Genomic DNA, 25,335 nt, shown 5'->3' on the forward strand with positions numbered 1-25,335 from the left:
ACCGTTTCCGGCTGCGCTTGCGTGTTTTGCACTGAGCTTGTGTGACATTAAAAGTAGCGTTCTCGTTAAACCCCCCCTCACATGTTTGGACTTTATACATTGTTTTACATCACCGTCGCCACAACATTAACATTTACATTAATATATTTTCTTTTACCGTATAGAACTCAGTTCTGTAATACAGGCAGAACTAATCGTTCATGTTACTGTGTAACTATTACAGTATATAATGCATTTTAATCAGCGTTCTGCTTCATGCACTTTATTATTATTTAACAGCTTTATTTGTTGTTTAATTGCTGTTTGTTCCGTGTTTACTGCAGAGTTAGTTCATGCAATTTAATACATTTTTGGTTGTTTATTGGCCGAGAACAAGAAATACTATAATAGAAGATAAATAAATAAATGAGTCTCGGACGTCGGGATATCCTCCAGTATAAACTAACGTGCATGTCAGCCCGTGCATGCGCTTGTATATTTATATCGGTTTTTGAAACGAATAACGACTCGTTTTCTTGTTTTTTAACTTTGGGATTTGAAGTGAAAACGAATGAGCAAAGGTACACAGAGCTGGAACCTTCTGTCTGGACTTGTTTTAGGTTTTCTCTACAGAATCCATTATTCTGCTGCTCATCTGACATCTCCAAATAATTCCAAAAGAAGTCATTATTTTTCTTTTTACTAAGCAGCTCCTCTTCGATAGCTTCCGTCATGTCTTTATCCGCCTCCATGCTCTCACTGCCTGCAGGAATTACTGGTGAAGCGGTGGGGCGGGGTGAGTTGTGTTCAGTGAGGGAGAGGGGCAGGGCAGTGAGGGAGAGGGGCGGGGCAGTGAGGGAGAGGGGCGGGGCAGTGAGGGAGAGGGGCGGGGCAGGGCAGTGAGGGGAGTGGGGCGGGGCAGTGAGGGAGGGGGGCGGGGCAGTGAGGGAGAGGGGCGGGGCAGTGAGGGAGAGGGGCGGGGCAGGTGAACATGTGCAGAGACAAACTGGGAGAAGAGAAAGACGAACTGTCGGATCTAACTGGAACGTGACATCTATATCGATATAAGCGATATTGTCTTATCTTATATCGCGTATGAAAATATATCGATATATTATAAAATCTCGATATATCGCCCAGCCCTACTATCCACCAAGAAAAGATTCCGAGAATTCAGAAAAGTCCTCTGTGTGTAAAGGTTAAAACCAATGTCCCTGTATCTACAAATGCAAATAAGCCATTTATCAACAACATCCAGAAATGCCACCAACATCTTTGTCCTCAAGCTCATCTGTGTCCACCCTGATTTGTTTTTGGAAATACCGGACACCAAGTTCTACAAACCAAATCAGGAACGGACCATCCTGATTTGTAACAATGCCGGCATCTCTCAGACCGTAGGCACGTGTTAGTGCCAGTGGCACGGGTGACTTGGCACCATTTGAAAATCGTTGCTGTGTGTCGTCACTTACTGTTTATTTTCCCCCAACTGTCCCAACTCTTTTGGAACTGATTTCGTAGTTTATTAGCATCGGTTAAAAGAGCACACGTTCAAAATTGGCCAAAATAACGTGAGCCAGGTTTGAGCATTTCTAGTTTTTTGGCACGCCCAGTAGAGGCGGTATTCTAAACGAGAGTGAACTGCTCACCTGTCTCCTCCGATAGCCACGCCCTCATACACTCCGTCTGTGGAGCGGGAGATGATGTTGTTCAGCTCGTTAGACATCCCGCCTGACCGCGACACGTACGCCACGCTGCCCGGGCGGTACAGCTTCGATGCCAGGATGTTGTCCAGCATTCCACCGGTGTTTCCGATCTTATAGCAGCCCGGCTTTATGCCGCCCACCTGATGGCCAAAATGTGTGGACACGTGTTAGTACTGAGCATTTAAATATCAAACATTGTCGTCAGTGATATCAGCCAAGCATGGCGGAGAAGTGACCTCTCGTGCCCTCTGGACGCGGGCGCTGCCATCCTCAACGATCAGGTTTATCATGTGATCAGTCAAAATTACTTTTGCCAATGACCCTTTGATCTAAGGGGGAACGTGGGCCATGAACATGCCAAAAATAGACACACTGAATCATGGGTGACACTGGCCACGGTCAAGCAAGCATGTCAGCCTATTGACCCATGCCGACATAACAACTCGTTTGACTGTGGACAGCTTCTAACTTGTCTGGTGACAGTCTGGGCTTTCTTCCAAACCTTGGCAGGCGACCACTGTTCCATGCAGCCTTACTAATCAGGCACAGAGAAATCATCATAATCACTAACAGCACACATGACCTCTTTGGAGAGGAAGCACATGTCCTACACCCATGACGTCATGTGGGGGGGTAGAAGGGGGGGGGGTTATATAAAAATGATGAGCGTGTTTACCGTTGCCGGTCCGATGATGGTGACTCCTTTCTCGTCAGCGGTTTTGATCAGTTTTCGAGTCAGAGCTTCAGGGATTCCCTCAGCGATGATGGCTATAGTGTGGATCTGCACACACACACACACACACACACACACACACACACACACACACACACACACACACACACACAGCTATCATTGCTGAGCCACTGTAGCTATATCTTGTGATTCAGGAACTCATTCTAGTATTAAAAGCTTATAAACACTATCGAACATCCTGAAATCAACAGGAGGGTCAAAAGTATGTGGACACCTCTCCATAAACTGGTTGGACATCTCATTCCAAACCCTGCACACAAATATGAACTTGGAAAGAGTGTCTGTGGAAATTTGTGCCGATTCAGTTAAAAGAGCATTTGTGATTCCGATTCATCCCAAAAATGATTCATCCCACCTCCTTGTTTCTACACTCACTGTCCATTTTATCAGCTCCACTTACCATATAGGAGCACTTTGTAGTTCTACAATTACTGACTGTAGTCCATTTGTTTCTCTACATGCTTTGTTACCCCCTTTCATGCTGTTCTTCAATGGTCAGGACTAGAGATGGGACGATCGATCGGCTATGAATCGGTATCGGCCGATTTTTAATCAAAATATGCTATCGGCGATCGGCGATATTTCCTAAAAGTAGCCGATCCGATGGTGTGATATATAAAGACCACGTTAAGTTAACAGCTCAGTGGATTGATCCAGACATTGAGCTACAAAGCACCAACCATCACATCACCATTCATCAACCATCGTACAGAAACCACAGTGAAAGCTCTTCATGACCTAAAATAACATCATTAACGTTGTGGATCATACATACCATGTCATTTTGCTGATTATAATATTTACTTTAAAAAGATCATTCAACCCGGTCACATCTGAGTCGATTCTATCAGCACGTTATATAAACTCCTGGTTCACTTTGGTAAATCGTGAGCGGTTCTTACTTGTGATGTAGATGAGAACAGAAAACGTTACAGAGCCAATCAGAGGCAAAAGTTTATTCATTAGCAAATTCGTTAGTTCAGGATCATCTGCTGAACTTTTAGCTCCTTAGACGGAACGAGTCTGACGGTCGGTTACAGATCTGTGGTAATATCAGTGTAATGAAGCTTTTTAATGTAAGAGAGTCACACAGAATGTTCTGTAGTAGCTGGTGTTTATTTAAAACCACGACATTTAATTAATAACAGTAAACACGGAGAGATAACTGAGAAGAGAAACTTACGCTGCGCGAAAAATGACTCGTGAATCAATGAATCACTTATAGCGATACAGTGAACAAAGCGTCTCTTCTAAAGGCGCACACACACACACACACACACACACACACGCGCGCGCTGCTCCGGTTTATCTTCCGGCTCTTTTTAAGTTTATTTATTTTATTTACTGCTAAACTCCAGCAGCGCTGCTGTGTCTGATCCACTCATACCAGCACAACACACACTAACACACCACCACCATGTCAGTGTCACTGCAGTGCTGAGAATCATCCACCACCTAAATAATACCTGCTCTGTGGTGGTCCTGTGGGGGGTCCTGACCATTGAAGAACAGCATGAAAGGGGGGTAACAAAGTATGTAGAGAAACAGATGGACTACAGTCAGTAGTTGTAGAACTACAAAGTGCTTCTATAAGGTAAGTGGAGCTGATAAAATGGACAGTGAGTGTAGAAACAAGGAGGTGGTTTTAATGTTATGATCGGTGTGTATATATATATATATATATATATATGCTGCTCCCATTAGGTGTTGGAGAGGGCACACACTCACCTGTGGGTACTGCATGGTCTCCATGGTGCTGTCAAAGGCAGAGCGCAGGGAGGCGAAGCTGATCAGGACGTCCACCTCCGGATGCTTCTTCATAGCGTCCGCCATGTTCTTATAGACCGGGAGCAGGATCTCCTTATGACCCCAGTAGAACTTCTGCTTGTGATCTCCACTGATACAAAAACAATCAAAAGCATGTAGGTACAATTATTTATTATTAAATTAGCTAATTGACGATTTATGTGGCACAGCGGGATATTCCGCTATCACAACAGCGCTGGGATTCGAATATCGGCTCTGCTACCGGTCAGCTGGGCGCCCACTAGCAGAGTCCATTGGCAGTGCATGTACCCGACAAACTTGGCCACTAAGTCTGCTGGGTGGGATTAATAAGGGAGTAAATAAATAAATTCAGACCCACAATGGACCTGAGCAGCCGTCCTTACTCTGAGGCTAACGAAGAGAATCGATCAGGTACAAGGTCTGGCACTCACGTGAAAGGATAAACCATGGCGGCCACCGAGGGTTCCTCTCGAGAACAGACGTAATCAAAGTCCAGCATTCCCTGGACGGCTCGGGTCTGCATCCCCCAAACGATGGACTTGGTGTGATTGCTGAACAGAGTGGTGGCTTTAGCTACAGAGAGAAAGAAACAAACAGGTGGAAAAACCCTCAATTTTAACTTCTATGTAACAAAATAAACAAATCGGATTCATTCCACCAATTCATTCCTTCAAACAGGACCGGACAGCTGGGCTGCATCCTCACCGTTAAGACAGTTTTAAAGGATTAATATTGTAATGGATCATCTGACCTGATTTTTGGAACAATTTGAAGTCAATACAGAAAAGACAGGAGCAAATCCACACACCCTAGTGCTTAAAAATCATTATAACTCTCAGATGATTCTCATTCACTGACAGAAACCACACACACACACACACACACACAGTTTTGCTATTTATTCCCCTGTTTAATCCGGAATTGATTGACTGCCTCAAGCACCCATGTTAACGCAGCCTCATCAACTTCCCCTCCCGAAAAGATGCGTCAGATTTTACAAAATGCACAAGCTGCACACCGTCCAACATAAAGCTCAAGCACTATCGTCCTAGGCAGCTTTATTTAACTCTGTGTGGACGATAAAGAAGCGTCTCACGAAACCTTATACTTGTTAATAGATCATTTTATTTATCTTCTTCATCATCTTTACCTACTTCACTTCAAGCCACTAAATGACCAGATTGGCTAGCCTGATGCTCTAGGGGGCTGAACCAAAAGGGAAGTGGATGAGGGCAAATCAAACGTTATTAGAACAAGGCTTGTTAGTATCAGGACAAGACCAGTCACACCAGTCAGTGATCATGATCACACCACAGCAAATCTGAAGCAAAGAGAGAAAGACAGACGAGCACATGAACAGGATGTCTGCTGGTCGTCTGATAGACCGTAGTTTCATTCACATCACGAGCAAAATAACAAATAACAAATACAGAAATAGGCTTCGCATTTGATTCAGTTCTTCTGGAGGAGTTTTAATGCACTGGTGCATTGCCTCTCGCATCTAATGGCACATCATTTAGCTCCAGTGCAAATCCTAATGTTCCTTGACTGTTAGAACATGTATGTAACATGTACATGCTTTAACTTTGAGGCAACAGTTTGGGGATGACCCTTTCCTGTTTATGCATGACTGAGACACTGTGCACAAAGCCAGGACGACATAAGTCTTGAGGAGTCATCTCAGAGGCCTGCATCCTAACCCCTGCCTGGTGTCTAAAGCTGATTTTATTTTATTGATTTTTTTCAATTTTATTTATGCATTTTCTCCTGGTTTAACGTAGTAAATTTGCTGTGGATCCCGGATTGCATTCGAGGTGGGTATTAAGCTGCTCACGCCTCCTCCGACCCGTGCGCAGTCTATAGCGCAGGCACAGACGCCTCTCTATCTGCTAATCAGGGTCCTTACACAGCGTTTGAAGACCCCACCCACATAGTCCGGCCATCCCACCCTAGCAGACACATTGGCCAATTAGAGTCTGCTGCAGGCACTGCCGATCGTGCCCGCTAGGTGGCGCCCAGACGACCGGTAGCGACGCCGAGTTTCAAGGCAGAATATCCCGCTGCGCCACGTAGGCGCCTTAAAGCTGATTTTATAAATTCTCTTATGACTAAATGGGCGCAAATTCCCATGGATAAACTCAGAGAGATGTGGAATAGGATGTCCAACACCTTCTTTTAGCTGTATGGTGCCTATACGGTGTACAGACGGACACTGTTCACACAGCAACACGTAAGTGAATTCCTAAATTCATGGAAACATTTACACTTCGACTTCTTGGACATTTTGAGTAAGCGATTGCTAACTGAACTGCCGTAGGATTGCTAGGACGCCTCATAGTGCAGATTAACCAGTAAACGTGAGACACTTGAGCGCTACACGAATAAAAAAGAACAAAGTTTGAATTTCAGAGCAAATTGCATAATTAAAGGCTTATGTCACAGTCCGTGAATTAGGTAGGGTCGTACACAATACATTTGTTGTGCTTAGATGAGGTTTGGAACCATCCAGAGTAGGCAGTTCTGTGCTGGAAAACAAACCCCAGCCTCCCTGAACGTCTACCCTTGTGGGACTAGGAATGAAACATTCATTAATTCCTCACACTGACAAATTACGATGTTTTTCGGACCCGCAGACACCCCGTAGAAAGACAGAAAGCAGCCGGTACCATTCATCCCTACCTCCACTCCGGTCTGCCGTGCGCTGGTGTTCTGTTCACCGCACGACACAACACGAGACGGACCACAGAGAACACAAAGACCTCGTTACACACACATTAAACAATCTGTACACACGGTATAAACGTCTGAGTCTCTGCTGCTCAAGCCTGATCTTTTACATCAACACACTCGGTAAGGACCTGGACTTCTTACCTGTCGCTCTGGCACTGGCCACGTTCCTCACAAACCAAGACTGGCAGAAAGAAGCTTAGAGGTGTGGAGAAAAGAAGAACATAAAAGAGACAGGATTGCATAAAGGAACTGAAGATGAGCAGCAAAACAAAAGGTCAAACTGAAAGCATGAAACAAGAAGAGCACAGGATGAAAGAATGGAAAAAGAAAAAAGCTCAAGGATGGAAATAAAAGGCAGATAAAAAAAAGAGCAGGTTGGTTATCGCGATAGCAGTCAGATATCGCTCCCCAAACAGGTTCCTCCTGGTGGTTCCACTGTGCACCAATGTGTCACCTTGATTATTCACCCAAACCTCATCACTTACAGACAACAGAGCATCCCTGCTTCTCCAGAACTAAAAGCCTGCGCTGGATATACAGGCTACACCCCAACTAAAATCCCATCACCAGTGTTCTTGTATCTTTAAGTAGGTCCATATAGTCCCACAACAATGACCTGAGACTGGCCAGTTTACTGTATCGTTTAACTTTGGCATTGGCAAGGAGGCTTTGTTTACCTGGTGGAACTCCGGGTTTGGGCTTTTTGGCCGGTGTGATGTCGTTGGTGGTTCGGTGCTCGGAAAATGAAGCGGTTCTGGAGGTTGCCGGAGTCTGAGAGAGGGAACAAATGCGTAATGAATAAACACGCACACGTATCTCGTAACCATGAGCCTCGGCGCAAACTGACGCTTTGTTCAACACTCGGATTGAGCAGTAAAACGTCCTCATTAGTGTGGAATAAGCGTCAGATCCAGGGTTAAAGCTCCACGTGTATCTGTGTTTATCTGGATTCTCCTCCCTGTTTCACTTTTAAACTTGTGTTACAGCTCCAGCTTCTGAGAAATGGTGAGAATCAGAATCAGCTTCTCCCAGAGTCTAAAACGCTTCTGGTTGAAAATAAAGCTTAACGTGGTTTAATGTAGTAAAAGAAGGAGACAGGAGCACTAAACTTCTCTTCATTATTACTGCTCATAAGTTCCTCCACTAATCACATTCCTCACTCGCTGTTTTACTACAATAAGTCACGCTAAGTTTTGTTCGTATGGTCTGAGTCGCTTTTACTGCCTTGTATCAAATAGTTCGTCTCATTGGAGGAGCTTTGAAAAGGTCAGCGGCAAACTGGGTCAAAGGCAAAAGCTCAGGTGGCGCAGCGGTAAAAGTACGCTAGCGCACCAGAGTTGGGTTTCTAGATACATCGTATCGAAACTCAGCTCTGCCTTTCCGACTGGGTTGGGCGGCAGTATGAACAACGTTTGGCTGTTGTTCAGGGGCTTAGGTGTAGAGTCGGAGCGTAGGTCCGCATAACTGGTGCGATTGCGGCCCCTGCTGGTTGGCTGACGGCGCCTGCACAGGGCTGAGGAATAACATTGAGGGGGGTGTGACCCTCCGTGCGCAGTGTCTCTCGGTGTATGAACTCGGCTCGTGCAGGTGAAAAATGCAGGCTGTACTGATTGCGTGCCGGAGGGGGCGCAAGTCAGTTGAGTGGCAAGGGGTCGAATCAGTATAGAGGACACAATCAGGGTAATTGGACACGACTAGAATAGGGATAAAAATTTGGGGGGGAAAAGTGGGGAAAAAATAGATAATTAAAAAAAAAAAGCCGGCGCAAAAGCGGTTTTACTGCTTCTTATATATATGCGCCCTTAGACAGAAGTGAAACCCAATGTGGTTTGTGCAGTTTCAGCCTATCCGCCTAATGGTATCTATATTGATTCGCTTACTATGGTTGCAATAAATGTGGTTATTAAAGAACTGCCACTCACTGGATGTTTTTTTGGGCTGTTTTTCGACATTGCTCTGTGCAAAATGCATCAAAAGTGAATTCAATTAGATGTTTGCTCTTGAGCAGAGTCGGTATGTGCTGGTGCCACATGACTGGCCGAGCGGACAGTTACAGGAGCTCCTAATAAAGTGACCGGCAACTGTGTGGAAATGAACTTTGGGTCAAGGATCACAAGGTAAAAAAATAGGGTCGTGGAGAAAAATATAATAATTAAATAAATGAATTTTAAATGAACTTAAACGAGTACGCCCCCTTGTGGAGGCTTTATGTTACATTTTGTAAACCACAGTGGGACCAGATTGCCACAGTTTTTATTAACAAAGTTTATTTAATTTAATTTGTGTTTCATTTTGATGCGTTGTTTGTGTTGCCTGGGTCGCTTGAAAAAAAAAAAACCCTATGTTGACCGGTAGCTGGCACACTTACCGCAGCGCTGCTACTGGAGTTGAGAAGGAAGTTGGCGGTGTGGGCGGCGACCGGAGGCTGATTGGGGATGGGACGATGGCCGAGCGCCATGCCAACGATGGCGGTCATGTGAGTCTCGGTGCCGAAGACGTGGATGGGAATCCCGGTGGTCTTTCCTACACAAGTGAAACCATTACTGTACTGCTGTATTACCTGTAAGCGACAGCACTGGTGCAGTACTGAATCCCCGAATCCTGTACTTACCCACTTCTCCCATCACCCGGAGTCCTTCCTGGTAATTCGGTCCACCGCGGCGCACAAATATAGTCACCTCATGCTCCTTCAGAGGGCCCTGATAGTCCTTAATGGCTCGCACTATACCCTGAAGAACAAAACATGAGGACGAAGCAGGAATATTAACAATAACACATAATAATACAATTATGATACAGACTTTCGTTTGTATGGGGAAAAATCTCACTTTAAACGTAGCCGCGACGTTGGTGAAGTTAGCAATGCTCCCGCCAATGATCAGCACCTTACCTGTGAAAGAAAGGAAAAATAAAAATAAATATAAACAACCTAGTATTTGGTCCTACACATCGTTTACCAAGTGCAGCTCTCAGCAGCCACTCACTCAAATAGGCAGAGCTCAGCAACCAATCAGAGAGAGTTAAAAATACTAAGCAAGAAACATCAGTATTGTTTTTTCAATCGAGTCATATCCAATTCCCCAACTGTCACTTCCGATGAGAGGCGCAGACACGCATGCCTTTGCAGAGATTCACACCTTGCTATTGGGGACTCGACCATCCCTCGTGCAGGCGCCTCGACCAGCCAGTATAGGCCACAAGTGCGGCAGAAATAGGGACCACGTTCGACCGTTCACCCCTCAGACACAGCCGATCGGAGCTTGAGAGCTCAAGATTTCAACAGTGATGGGTCAGCACTAGGGGTGGGCGATATAATATCGTTCACGATAATACCGGTACAGTTGTAAACTCGAAATGGTTTTTGCCATATCGCGATATTGTTAGCGAACGCGCGTCACTCGCTCTCAAGCGCGTAACAGTGAAATAATGGACAGAGAGTCGTACCGGACGGAGTTAGCACAGAGGACGAACTAGTCCCTAAAAGCCGAGCTACATCACTAGTGTGGACGTTTTTCAGATACAGAATGTTGGACAGCACCTAAAGCAAAAGCACCGGCGTGAGTACGAGGAGCGTCGGCCACTGCGTGAGTCCGAGAATGATGCGAGGCCAGAAACTGTGTCAGTGAACGAACATAGAATACACGGGTCACCATTTAAGAACGTAAAAAAACACAAAAGCGCTGAACGGAACGCTTTCCTTCACATATAAGCATGGAAACTGAATCACTGAGTCGATGAGTCAGAATCGACTCTTTTCAGACAAATTATTCATTGGAATCGAATCAGAAAACTGTGCTCTTATCTAGGGTAAAGATTCATTCTTGTTTGCACACCTCCTTATCTACTTTTAGGCACCTTATCGGCATTGCCAATTTTACGCTGCTAATGTACAACATGTCACTACCTCATGAACCATTGTACCATCTATTCACCATCATGTACTAACACTTGTCTTTAGTTCTGTCTTCTAATTACTTGTTTAGATTAGGGATAATTAGGAATATCTTTTGTAGTTATTTATTATAGGATTTTTTGTATTTATTGTTGTATTTACACTGTTTTGTATTGTCTTGCACTTTTTGTACCGTGTTACACCGTGATCCTAGAGGAACGCTGTTTCGTTTCAATATGTACTTGTATGTAGCTGGAATGACAATAAAACCTCTCTGACTCTGACTCTGTGGGCAAACAACTCTAATTCAAGAGATTCAGATGTATAAACCAATCAGAGCTTCGAATTTCAATCTCTCTCTCTTCATTGGTTGCTGTATAATTGACAGATATTCATTTTGCAATGATAGCATGATTGAATATTAATTGGGATTTTAAGTAAAACGGACAGTATAAACGTGATTGTAAGATTCTGCTGGTTTGTTTAATATAAATATTGTCAATATGAATATAAATACAGCCTGTAATAATACAAAATATAAACACTGTAATTAGTCAGAATGTATCAGAATTACAATGTTTAGTGTTTTTAAGAGAACTTATAAACAATATAAGGTAAAATACAGGTAGTGGCCTGTCACTGTACTTTAAGTTTACATTATATCGTATCGTATATCACCACTTTTCAAAAGCATATCGAGATATGAGATTTTTAGCCATATCGCCCAGCCCTGCTGGAAGTGATGCTTAATTTAATCTACATTTAGTAACATTTGTACCTTAGATTTCCTGAATGTCTGCAAAACAAAAGTGTTTTTAAAACAAACTTTTTTTAAAAAGTGTTCTTATATATCGCTAGTGAATATCGTTATCGCAAAACTATCCCAAAATATCGTGATCTTATTTAAAGGCCATATCGCCCACCCCTAGTCAGCACATTAGATCGCTGCAGCATCCGAACGCCGGGTATTATTTCTTCAACTTTTGAGTATCGTTTCCTCCCAATCGAGTCATATCCAATTCCCCAACTGTAACTTCCGCGAGGCGCAGGTATGGTTGCATTTTTAGGCTCTCTCGCGGACTCAACCATCCTTCATGCGGGAGCTTCGACCGGCCAGCATAGGCCGCAAGTGCAGCAGGAATAGGGACCCCGTTCGACCGTTCACCCCTCAGACACAGCCGGTCGGCCTGCTAATCGACTGCACAGCTGAAATTCCAACTCGGGAGCTCGAGATTTCAACAGTGACAGGTCAGCGCATCAGACCGCCGGGAATTAAACAGCATGCTATCTGACCGCCGCGTCAGATGCACACGTCTCTTCTGAAGACCGCGCCCACGTGGACATTCCTGACATTCATTAGAAAATGTGCTGCATGTGCGTATGTGTGCGTTCAGTGCATTTATCAGAAGCTTTTTATCTGATAAGTGAGACCAAATACAATCCAAGCAAGGGTTAAAGGCCTTGTGGTGGGGCTCGAACCCATCCAGTACTACAACCGCTAAGCTACCACTGAAATGAACATGGGAGGAAGAAAATCAGGTCCTTAATCAGCTCCACAATGTTCTATGCAAGATAAGCTTAAAAATTTGAGGAGTATAAAGTTCGATGGACTGTGAACCCTGCTGCTACGTTTTAATTTCTAATTTGGCGTCAGGTTGCGTTTTATGTTACAGTTCAGATAAGATGATAATGCAATCATGCAATCAAACGTGTATTAACTCGAAGCCCCGTCCCTTCAGAGGTCAACGTAACCAAAAACTACAAAACTGTAGTCCAACCGGTTCACCAAATTTAATCTGGTTTCTCTGACTAATAAGATAAGAAACCGAAACCGAAAACAAGAGCTGCATAGTCATGTATCAACATGAATTCCACTGTGTTTTGCTCACCGTCGGGGTGCTTCTCGCGGGTCATGAGCGAGAGGATAGTCTTGGCGTAGTCGTACGTCTGCTGTTCGCTCGGCGCCCCGGAATACTCGCCGTAATTGGCCAGTTCGTCCACTCCGCCCAGATCACAGATGGTGTCACTGAGGAAAACACACACATCAATGTCGGTACCCGGTACTCAGTACCCAGTACATTTACGACATTTAGCAGGATATTGGATACAATTTGAGCAACTGAGGGTTGAGAGCCTCACAGTGGCAACTTGGAAGTGGTGGGAGTTGAACCAGCAACCTTCTAATTACAAGTCAAGTACCTTAACTCCTGAATTACCACTGCCCTAATCAGTACAGAAATCGGTACCTGGTACTGCAACAGAGTTTGGAAACTGCTATTAGATTTGCTTAGACTAGAGAGCAAAAAGAATGTGGACACCTCCTGTAATTACAGACTTTAGCCTTTTCAGCCACACGGACCTTCCCCAAACTGTTGACACAAAGCGAGGTCTATAAAGACATGATTTGACAAGTTTGGCCTGGAAGTACTTCTATGAGCAGGACTCCTATAAAAAAGCTTTTGGGATGAACTGGGATGAAGACTGTGAGCCAAGCATTCTTGTCCAATCTCAGAAATGCACTTTTGTCTCACTGGAATGGGTACAAATCCCCACAGATGTACTCCAGGAGCGGATACTGAGAAGGTCCTACAAGGTCAAGGCTGTATAGTGTAGACCTGGAGCAAAACTGCAGGAAATAAAAAGGTCTCTAGGACAATCAGAAGGTTGAGGGTTCGAGTCCCACCACTACCAAGCCACCACTGTTGGATTCTTGAACAAGGCCCTCAGTTGTAAGTGGCTTTGGATGAACATTCTATAGGGTGAAACTCCAAGTACACAATCATCTCGTCCAGGGTGTCAGAGGGTGGATTTGTCCAACCCCGAGCTTCCACGTGACTTATTCTGGCATACCTGTAGACGACGGAGGCGCCTCCTCCAGCTACCATGGTCCAGATGCGTCCCCGAGGGTTCAGCAGGGTGAGTTTGAGACTCGCGCCACTCTTAGCATCCAGATCTGCTATGTAGGCTTCCTACACACACACACACACACACACACACACACACACACACACACACACACACACACACACACACACACACACACACACACTTCAGCACTTTAGAAACCCTAGAGCAGTGGTTCTCAAACTGTGGTACGTGAAGCAGCACGAGGTGGTACGCCAGATAATCTCGGAAAAGTAATTACATGCAACGAAAAAATAAATAATTTAATAATTATAAATAAAAAAATCAGTATAAATCATCAGTAAAGTTATCAGTAAAGTTATCAGTAGGTCTCTGGCTTTTGTCAGAGCAGATCTGCGTTTGAAGCTCACTGATCTCGTTCCTGACATCACCAGCCTGATCCGCTAAACACGCGCACCCCCCTCACTCACATGCTCAGTGCTAACTGCAGATATACTAGCGATGGGTCGCTCACGAACGATCCGATTCTATTGAACGGATCTTTGAAATGGACGAAAGGAGCCGAGTCATTTATTTCTGCAGTTCTTATTGGCTGTAATCCACCCATTCAGCTTCCATCAGTAGAGGAAATTCATCGTAAGTTGTAATAAAAGCTGTTTATTGTCGATATTCAAATCCGAAACACTTTCAGTATCGCGGAGAGCGAAACACACACACACGCGCGCACACGCGCGCACACACACACACACACACACACACACACACACACAGAGAGAGAGAGAGCTGGTAGTAGGGCTGTCGCGGTGAAAGAATTTCCCCTTGCGATATTCAACCTGTCTCAATATCGCGGTATGCGGTTATATCGCCATTTTTTGTGTTTTTGAAAATTACTTAATTAATCTGCATTTTAGAGCTATATAAACAAGCTTTATTGTTAGGCTATGATTCGGTATATTATTGCTTTATAATGACAAAGATGAGGCAGCTTTAAGACCAATGAAATGCGTGTTTAATGTTAAATACAGAACAGAGCAGGGATGCGCGTCTTTTCTCTATTAAATAAAGCTTTAAATTTAGCTCCTAGGCTAGATATACAGTGTGAAACGAAAAAAAAAAAGTGTTTAGGCTAAATATTGTAAATACACATCTAATCAAAATATGGTAAAAAAGAAATATAATAAAGTCTGTAAGAGTTTAAACCTGCGTTATCATGCGCGCTAGAAGAACCAACACGTTCACCTGATGTGGTTTAGAGAGAATCTGAGTGGGGTAGCGATGTTCCCCTCGGTACTAAAACTCTCTCTGATGGGGCTCGTTACACTAATACACGTGTACTGTACCTGCATGCGACTTTACAATGCGACAAACTATCTATTTAGTAGGTATAATTAACATAACAATATATACTACATTTCAAGTTATTATTCGTTTCAATACATTTTTATTCAACGAAAAAATACATTTAAATCATTCCAGCAAGACCAGCAAGAGAATATTTGCAGGCTGCACTGCCATATTAACCGTCATTAAGTGTTTTAGTTCACCAAGGCTGTTTGAATATAGTCTAAATTACAAGTATATTATTGAGTGTGAACTCAATTTAATCATTAATAAACTTGCCTATAATTCCTGTTGCGATTGTTTACATTTTAAAACACAAAGCCTGACACTCAGCAGCAACGCATGAGAACAGGTTGCGGGAAAATGACGCTCCTAGCTCATTTTCATTATGAATTCATTTAACATTTATTACGCCCGAATTTAAGCGTATAAAACAAGATGGACCCTGCAACAATATAAACAAAAAAAAATAGAAGAAAGAAAGAAAAAACATGAACACCGCGGTGTTGCGGTTGCTTGGCATGCCCTGCGGTTGGCTGGTCTATACCGCGATATTTCAAAATTGCGGTTAGCGCGACAGCCCTAGCTGGTTGTATAATGACAAATAATTGAGGAAATAAACTATAAACTTGTTTAATTCTGTTAAATCTGATTATTTCATTGTGCTTATGTTTTAAAGCAGAAACAAACACAGTCACATCTCTATACAAGAGAGGATTTTTCTGAAACTTAATGAAATGCAACCACAGTCTGTCTCTTCCCTGTAGTTTTGAAATTAAGCTTTCTAGTTTAAGTGATGTTTGAATTAGGCCTACATTTAATACAAATTCAAATTTGATGTCAATATCGGGCGTGTCTTGTAGTTTACCTACAGTAGTAGCGCGATGAGTCACTTTTTGAACGGCTCTTTGAAAGGAACCGAGCCAAAAGATCCGGCTCCCGTCGAGAAGCCATAATTCCCATCACACACACACACACACACACACACACACACACACACACACACCTGTATATATATATATATTAGGGCTGTCAAACGATTAAAAATTTTTATCGCGATTAATCTCAGAATTTCATATAGTTAATCGCGATTAATCGCATTAAATAAAATCTGTGTAAATGTTATAGAAAACAAGGTTTTTTAAGTGAAATGTTACAGTTAAAATGGTGAACACATTTTATGCTAAATGTACTGATGTTAAAAACTGCTGGGACGAGAGAAAACTGTAAGGGAGTTTTATTCACTCACATACTAGGCAGTAATACTATCCAGCAGAGACCCTTGACTTCGTATAAATGTCAGATTGTAGGTTAGAATTTCTCCATCAGCAAACATTGTAGATCAGCGGTGCTTCAGGTGGGATAAGGCGTAGTTATTGTATCAGACTTTTCTGTGGTTGTATCGTGACGATGGTTTGATGGACGTTTCTACACGAAGTGAGTGTGTTTTGACCCTCTGGGGCTTCCATAGTTCATGGACTAGCGTGCTTGACTCCGGTATTCAGTGCCGTAACAGAAGTTAATAAAAGTGTTCTGCTCCCGACAACTTGTGAATATAGCGTGTATTTATTTCTTTATTATGCAAGTGCATCCCTACGACGCTCAGTTATATTATTTTAACAAACCGCAAATGAAAAACGGTGGCAAGTCCGACATTAAAACGTTTGTTCTACCAGTCAAGTCTCAACATGAACTAGAATTTGCGTTAACGGCACTATTTTTTTTTTATCGCGTTAAATTGAGATCGCGTTAATGCGTTATTATCGCGTTAACTTCGACAGCCCTAATATATATATATATATATATATATATATATATATATATATATATAAACACACACACCTAATTAATGTGTGCCATATGTGGTTCTGTGATGAGAAACATAGGTGGTACTTGGAAGTTTAGGTTTGATAATGGGTGGTACTCGGTCTAAAAAGTTTGAGAACCACTGCCCTAGAGCATAACACATAACACTAGAGCAAAAGTATGTAGACACCCATACCATCCCAACACCTTACGAGCTCTTATAGGAAGGCTTTCCACTACATTTTGGAGTGTGTCTGTGAGAATTTGCGCCCATTTAGGGATTTGTGCCCATTTAAAAGCAGGCACTGACATGGAGCAACAAGGCCTGGATTGCAATCGACGTTCCAATACATCCCGTTTATGGGCCATGAACAGGAAAGAACCTTCCCTAAAGTGTTGCCATAAAGTTGAAGGCATATAAGAATGGGCTGAATTTGGAGGTGCGTCCACATACTTTTGAGTGTCGCAGAGGGTTGGGCGACACCCAGAAACAACACAATCAGCTACGAACTCAAACGGTCACACACTGTCGGGGGCGATTCTTAGCAGCCAATCCACCTTCTGACTGTGGATCACCTAGAACAGACATGTAAAGAACATGCCAAAGTACTAACCCAATGTACCAAGGACTCTGGTACTGATCTCTTCTAGTCAGTGTCTCTAGTCAGAAATTCGACATGTTCTCTATGTTCGCCATATCCGTGTGGGTCTCCGCCATGCAGAAGGAGAATTGGCTGTTCTCTGAGGTCAGGGCTCTGTGCAAGACACTGTGCAAGAGTTTCTTTAAACTGAGCCTTTCTTGCTGTGTGCACAGGGGCCCAGTCATACTGGAACAGGAAAGGGCCTTCCCTAAACTGTTGCTGCAAAGCTGAAAGCATATACGTTATATTTACATTATAAGCTGATATCAAAAGCGACTTACAGTACTGTGACGGTATACAATCTAAGCATCTGAGGGTTAAGGGTCTTGCTCAAGGGCCCAACAGGGCGGTGGTGGGGCTTGAACCGACAACCTTTTGATTACTAGTCCAGTACCCTAACCACTTAGCTACAACTGGATGGAAACACGTGGATTCTATTATTAGACGGGGTGTCCCAATACTTTTGTCCATATAGTGTGTGGACCAGTAGCATGTATGTGTGTGTGTGTGTGTGTGTGTGTGTGTGTGTGTGTGTGTGTGTGTGTATACCTCAGGATAGGCTTCCCTCCCAAAAGGAGGGGGGAACTCCACGTCGCCCCACTTGGGTTTGCAGATGAAATCGGCCGTGGCGTCGATCTTAGCCGCCATGTCCAGAACGTAAACGCCGTCCTGATTGACCACTGCAAAAAAAAAAAAAAGCATAATTCATATTTACTATCCACTTCAGCCTGGTCTGGGATGCGGTGGGTCCGGTATCACCCAGTATTTATTAATCTTTTATTCACTTCCCCTCAATTAAGAGCAATTTAAATATGAGAGACTCCTCACAGACAGTGACCCGGGGTGAGGATCAAACCCAGGACCTTAGGGTCCATTTTCCTGTGTGACACCCACGTATTAGCTAGCAAAAAGGTGTCTGAAGGAGGGAAGGTGGGACGGGGTTTCCACTGGCTCCCGCTGCACGAGTGGTGGAGAATTCACACAGAGCATAGCGTGACTCTCCACAACATCAAAGTGTCAATCTGAGATCCAAGTTCGAACCTCAGCTGCGCCACAGACCCAGACGGAATTTGGATAGAGGTGTCTCCTATTCATCTCATACTAGCATGGGGGGGGGGGGGGGGGGGGGGGGGGGGGGGGGGGGGGGTACAGAAAGTAGAGGAAGCACGTACCGAGCGGGTTGATCTCCAGGTAGGTGAAGTACAAGTTCTCATACAGGTTGAAGAGTCCAACGATGAAGCTGGCCAGAGCTCTGTGGGCAGAAATATACACACGTAACCGGATTATAGTCATTAAATGCCGCATTAATGCACTATTTTGCAAAAACTATATGGACGCCGCTTCATTTTCATCCTGAAATCATATCCAGCAGCTTTGGGGGGTGGTCTGCTGGGTGTGGTGTGGAAGAAGAGCCCCGAGAGCTCAACCCCTATTAACTACTTTTAATAGGGCATCCCAAAATCTTGTGTGTTTGCAAAGGTGCAAACCAGCTGATCAACAGGCGTCCACGTACTTTTGGCTATACAGTGATACACATTACTTTGTCACCATGATTTAGACAAAAGTAAGCGGACGCGGACGGCGGACGCTCACCCCTTCTTGTCGTCGGGGACGTGCGTGAGCAGCTGTTCGGTAACGGCCTCGGCGTCGAGCTTCTCGTCCACGCCGACCGTCAGACGCCGAGCTTTGGAATCCACGTCCCCGACGTCCACGCCGCCTTCGTGGTGGAAGAGCACGTGGTCGCCCTCCCGCGTGGCGTAAATACACACGTAGAACTCCTCGTCCTGGAAGCACAGGAGAAACCACACCAGAGAAATTAAATACATCCTACACCACGAACCATGTGGTCAAAAGTATGTAGACGCCTGACCTGTTACAAAACTAAAGGCGTTTTTATATTATTATACAGTATATTATAGTATATTACATTTAATATTATTACACAGTATATTATAGTATATTATAGGGCTGGGCGATATATCGAGATTTTATAAAATATCGATATATTTTCATACGCGATATAAGATAAGACAATATCGCGTATATCGATATAGATGTTACGTTCCAGTTAGATCCGACAGTTCGTCTTTCTCTTCTCCCAGTTTGTCTCTGCACATGTTCACCTGCCCCGCCCCTCTCCCTCACTGCCCCGCCCCTCTCCCTCACTGCCCCGCCCCCCCTCCCTCACTGCCCCGCCCCCTCTCCCTCACTGCCCCGCCCCTCTCCCTCACTGCCCCGCCCCCTCCCTCACTGCCCCGCCCCGCCCCTCTCCCTCACTGCCCCGCCCCGCCCCTCTCCCTCACTGCCCCGCCCCGCCCCTCTCCCCTCTCCCTCACTGCCCCGCCCCTCTCCCTCACTGCCCCACCCCTCTGCCTCACTGCCTCACTGCCCCACCCCTCTGCCTCACTGCCCCACCCCTCTCCTCTCCCTCACTGAACACAACTCGCCCCTCCCTCCCCACCGCCAATCCTTTCTGCCCTCAGAACACGTTTCTGTAAGTAAAACTCCCGTGATAGCATGGAGACGGTGGAGGAGCTGCTTAGTAAAAAGAAGAATAATAACGGCTCAGTTATTCGGAGACGGTTCGGATTCAAAGTATCGGATGAGCAGCGGAATAACGTGTTCTGTAGAGAACGCCGAAAACGAGTCCAGACGAAAGGTTCCAGCTCCGTGTACCTTCATTCGTTTTTCACTTCAGATCCCAAAGTTGAAAAACAAGAAAACGAGTCGTTATTCGTTTTAAAAACCAATATTGGAAAACGGAAATAAACAAACACGAGCGCATTCACGCGCCGACATGCACGTGTTTCCTTTATATATAAACAGTGTATGCACGTGTTGAGAAAGTAATAATAACGTAACGGCGCGTCTCCTGTTGTTCTGACTCGTGTGTTTGTGCTCTATCTGTAAAAATCAAACATTATGGGGAGGGATTTCTGTACTGGATGTTGTACGTGGTCGTGATCAGATAGATTCTGATCTCTTCCCTACACACTCGCTCCCTGCGCCCTATAGTGCACTTAACATTCTTAAAGGGCCAGACAATATATCTGTAATTCACATTACACGACAGGCGAGACGTTAGAAAACAACAAACTTTTTCTTAGAATAGCTCTTTTTTTTTTTTTTAAGGAAAAATAGTTCCTGTGTGAAGCTTCCTCAGCATGAATATTACAGTGCCTGTAAACATTTTTGGTATTTAGTATTTGGAACATGTAGCTTTGTCTCAGAAGTGTTTAATTTTTTATCCATATCACCCAGCCCTAATATATTACATTTAATATTATTACACAGTATATTATAATATATTACATTTAATATTATTACACACTGGTGATTATTCGAATGTGTACCTGCGAGTGTGGAACAAACGGTTCGATCAGGAATTTCCTCAGGATTCCCTTCGCCTTTCCGACCTGCACGAGTGGGAAAAAATAATAATAACAATAATAAATTAATTAATTCCATTAAAAAAGTAAAACAATCCATTAAGATCAAAAGCTGACTTCTCTGTGCCTATATAAACAGGGCTAGTTTGACTGCACCCATCAAACCGAGTACATAAAACAGTGGTCTCACTGCCAGGGATCTGGACTGGTCAGAAAAGCCATGAATTAGAAGCCGGTAAAACTGCCCACAGTCGAGTGAGCTTCATATTCGTAATTCTCAACCGAAGTTCGATGCTGATCACCCAGATAAGAAAAAAAGCGAGACCTGGGGCTTTCGTTTTCTACAGCGGCCTCTAAACACGGGCTGATTTGAAGCTCGCTCGACTGTAAACACTCCTCTCCTGTGTCCCAGCAGCTACTTGTTCATGGCAGATCCGCTCCTGTGGCGGTTCGTCCTTTCGGCATCAGGGGTCAGTTCCGTGTTTTCATCCGGACCCTGGCAGAGAGACCGCTGTTCCATGCACCTTGTACAGTGACGAAGTCGAACTAGCCCTATTTACACGGGCACAGAGACGACGCTGCCAGGTTCACACTCACCGTGGTTTCCTTCATCATGCGCGTCTTCAGCCACTCCCGGACGCCCTGGAGGTCGAGGTCGACGCCCACCAATCCCAGCTTTCCTCTGCGCTTGATCAGCTGATCGGGCTTCACCACCAATCGCTGTGCGGAACGACAGACACGTGAGCGGAGTGGAATTCCCATACACACACTCAAACAGCCTAGAGGCTCATCAATCATTAATCATCGCCAAATCTGATTGGCTGATGGCTATTTTTGACGGCTGTAAGACCAAAAGTAAGTGGACACCGGTTGTTCCGGCAACACCTATTGCCAACATTTAAAAAAATGATACGCTTTCAGTTTTGTTGCAACAGTTTAGGGAAGGCCCATTCACGTTCCAGCATTACTGTCCCACGTGAGCCCTGACCTCAACCCTATTAAACACCTTCAGAATGAACTGGAATGTCAACCCTGGCCTTGTCATGTCATGTCAACATTAAGCATCACTGGTTTGACTAAATCGGCACAAATTCCGATAGAGATACTCCAGAATCTTAAGTACAGCCTTTCCAGAAGGGCCAAGGATGCGAAGAGATCGTATACACATCTGGCGTCCACATACTTTCGGTTATTTAACCGATCGCGCACCCCCCCCGGAGCGTACCTGACTCAGGAGCCATGGGTGGTCCCGCGAGAGTCGATCCCAGTCCGTCTCGGCCGTGACGGCGGCGTACAGGAAGCGGTTCTGGACGGCCGCCGACGTGCAGATGTGCTTGTACAGGAACTCTTTCCCCGTCTGCTCGGAGATGGCCTTGGCAGACATGGCGCCTGTAACACGCGAGTGCATTAGTTATTCAAAACGTCAGCGGCGCGACACGTCATGCAAATACAGCGGTGAGAAAAAGTATTCGCCCCCTCTGGCCTCTTTCGGACATCTCGTGCCTTCAAACCCACACACTAAGTGTGATACATGAAACACAAAACCATAGTTTCAGTTATAGTTGGTAAAAAAAAGAAAGGTTGTGCAACACCTGTATCACCCATCTTAGAGAAAATAAACCCTTAAACTGGTTAGGCTACTTTAGGAATTAACGTCATGTTTTACACTCTGGTTACATGCATGACAGGAACGGTAGTTACTCATCACACAAGATTCATCAGCTCAAATTTAATATCAAACACAGTCATGGACAGTTTTGTATCTCTAATTCACCTCACTTGCGCGTCTTTGTACTGTGGGAGGAAACCGGAGCTCCCGGAGGAAACCCACACATACTGGTATCGAGTATTTGCCCGATACCGCGCTCACTAACTCGTACCCGTACTCGCAAACGAGGCTCCGATACTAAACGTCCGATACCGCGAGCCTAGTGCACGTCGCTGCGTCATGCCCGGTTCACACTACGCGACTTTTGCCCTGATTTTCGCTCGGCGGCTGGTCGGCGCTAGATTTGCTCGGCGATCGAAACTCGGCTCTCGATCGCTAAGCGTGAACTATCCGACAACTCGATCCGACCGGCTCGCCGAGCGCTCGAGTTTTCTAGCACGTCGGATATCCGATCTGAGATGTGCGACTGGGAACGAGTGACATGTCGAACAGCCAATGAGAACGCAGGATACGGTGCGAGGGGAAACGCAGGAGAGGAGTGTAAACAGGTGGGACAGGGGGATAATATAGTTTATATCAGAATACATCAGCACACACACACACACACACGTTTTACAGTATTTCTGACCTGATCGTTCTCTACAAAACATAACAACAAAACACCGACATTGCAAAAATATTTATTAACCTCCAACTCACTACAGAACGATCCATGCTGCTCGTGTTGCCAAATCCACTCAGATTCATTTATTTTTCCTCCTTGATTTCATCACGTCAGCGCACAAACACTTTCATCACTCGCTACTTGTTGACGTGCATTCTTGGACGTGGTACCAATAGGTATTGGTATCGGTATCGGCAAGTACAAAAATACATGTACTTGTACTCGGTTGGGAAAAAAATGGTATCGATGCATCCCTAATTTTTTTATTTTTTTTATTTAACCTTTATTTAACCAGGCAGGTCATTAAGTTTCTGCCCTTTGGGTCATGTTCATGGCAGGAAAGGTTGTGCTCTGTCTTTTATTTACTTATACTTATTTCAGAAGTTATGTCTGTTGTCTATGTATGTTCATTTATATGTGTTGCTTCAGTTTTGTTAATGACAGGAATTTTAGGAGTGTTGTTGCTTTTGTCTTGGTAAATAATTCCTTTATAGTTTTTGCTGATAAGATCTGTTGTCTTTCATTGTTATAGATGACACATTCCAGCATGAGATGTTTTATTGTAAGCTGTGTTTGGCATGTTGTGCAATATGAGACAGTTTCGCCTTTTATCAGGTACGTGTGCGTCAATCTAGTGTCCAATACGGCACCTTGTGTACACTGTCTGGTCCCAACGGTTTTAGGGATTAGCTTCGTACAATTTATTATTCTGGTGTGTGTTCCAGTCGTTTTGCCGTTTGTCCTCGATATATGAGTTTATTTTAGGTTTGAGGTCCACTGGTGGGATTGGGTACATTGGAGTCATTAAGAACTGCTTCTTATTTACAAAAGGCAAAAGGCAAAGCCAATCATACAAACAAATCATACAAACAAATTTACATAAGACGTTGAAAACAAACAACGATGATCACAAAACAATAACACAGTCGAATCACCCAGCAACGGTATAAAAGAAAAATCAATTTGTCATAGAGCTGCATGAATCTCTTAAGATATCTGTAATTCGTTTTTTAAAAATAAATGTATCCAGCCTTAGAGTTTCTTGCAGTTTGTTCCAGTCTGTGGCTGCAGCCACTTGAAATGATGACCTTCAGTGAAATACGCTGAGCGGCGCGAGTATAATAAACTGAAGATGAGGTCTGAACACGCAGACTCCACACAGAAAGGAGCCGGACCGCTCCACCTGGGGATCAAGGTGCCGCCCCGGGTCACCAGTGCTATTCCTACTGCTTGGTTCTACTGTTATGATTACTGTTGTGTTTTATGATAAGGCGTCTCCAGTGTGGCCCACAGGATTCTAATGAGTGTAGGACCAGTGACCACTGGAGGGCACTTAGCTGCCCACGCTGTCCACGGCACGGTGTTTGAAGAGGAAGAAGAAAACGACACGTAAACAAGCTTCTACATCACTGCAATACTAATATTTATAAGCAAAAGCATGCTATCAGACCAGCACAACGAGTCCCGTCACTCACACCCTTACCACACCGTGCGCGTGTGTGTGTGTGTGTGTGCGCGCTCTACTGAACCGGACCTTGACAGAATCGACAAATCCTGGTCTTGTCAACACGGAAGGTTCTGTATTATGGATGCCTGTTGCAGTAAAGCCACAAGGCCGGACGGAACTTTTATTGTGTCTAATGATGCCACATATCATCGTCCGGGTCCCAAAGTACACATTTTAAATTACAGATTCTGCTGTGTGTGTGTGTGTGTGTGTGTGTGTGTGTGTGTGTGAAGGGTGTGTGAAGGAAATAGAGCACAGTAAGGTGTGTACATAGGGTTACTGTTTAATAAATATTAAACACTTAGAGGTCCGAACAGCACGTCTACTAAACGTTTATTACATTCAGATGTAGTTTTTAAAACATGATGCCTTGTATTCACCCCACTAAACAAAACAGTCCTGGTCAATCCACTCTCTGTTCACTGATCTCCTGCAGCATTAAAGTATTAAAGAACATGCAAAACTCTTTAGGCAGTGACTGGATGAAAAGATCAAACCCAGGTTGCTAGAACTCATGCTACACAAGCTGCCTCCTGTGACCTCACCACAAATGGCAAGTAATCATCACCTCTATGTAAATAATTTGAGAATAATCGCTTCCCAA

The 25,335-nt window shown here is 44.4% G+C and overlaps 1 protein-coding gene across 4 annotated transcripts in view; it reads right to left on the reverse strand.

Moving 5' to 3' along the window:
* aclyb (ATP citrate lyase b) overlaps window positions 1-25,335 on the reverse strand; it is a 46,763-nt gene that overhangs the window by 13,028 nt on the left and 8,400 nt on the right. For 2 of the 4 annotated variants that reach the window (XM_063003296.1, XM_063003295.1), the window contains exons 2-19: window positions 22,117-22,280; window positions 21,489-21,611; window positions 20,856-20,918; window positions 19,096-19,286; window positions 18,675-18,754; window positions 18,052-18,182; window positions 13,700-13,818; window positions 12,739-12,875; window positions 9,786-9,847; window positions 9,569-9,686; window positions 9,326-9,480; window positions 7,635-7,728; window positions 7,099-7,152; window positions 6,907-6,936; window positions 4,659-4,800; window positions 4,168-4,336; window positions 2,362-2,466; window positions 1,629-1,825 (exon numbers count right to left, since the gene is read on the reverse strand). In XM_063003296.1, coding sequence (XP_062859366.1) covers window positions 1,629-1,825; window positions 2,362-2,466; window positions 4,168-4,336; window positions 4,659-4,800; window positions 6,907-6,936; window positions 7,099-7,152; window positions 7,635-7,728; window positions 9,326-9,480; window positions 9,569-9,686; window positions 9,786-9,847; window positions 12,739-12,875; window positions 13,700-13,818; window positions 18,052-18,182; window positions 18,675-18,754; window positions 19,096-19,286; window positions 20,856-20,918; window positions 21,489-21,611; window positions 22,117-22,275 — 2,129 coding nt within the window. In that variant the 5' untranslated portion in view covers window positions 22,276-22,280. The remainder of the gene's footprint in view (window positions 1-1,628; window positions 1,826-2,361; window positions 2,467-4,167; window positions 4,337-4,658; window positions 4,801-6,906; window positions 6,937-7,098; window positions 7,153-7,634; window positions 7,729-9,325; window positions 9,481-9,568; window positions 9,687-9,785; window positions 9,848-12,738; window positions 12,876-13,699; window positions 13,819-18,051; window positions 18,183-18,674; window positions 18,755-19,095; window positions 19,287-20,855; window positions 20,919-21,488; window positions 21,612-22,116; window positions 22,281-25,335) is intronic. The other 2 variants (XM_063003297.1, XM_063003299.1) reach the window with 2 other exon arrangements.

The sequence above is a fragment of the Trichomycterus rosablanca genome, chromosome 10 (assembly GCF_030014385.1).
Source record: "Trichomycterus rosablanca isolate fTriRos1 chromosome 10, fTriRos1.hap1, whole genome shotgun sequence".
NCBI lineage: Eukaryota > Metazoa > Chordata > Actinopteri > Siluriformes > Trichomycteridae > Trichomycterus > Trichomycterus rosablanca.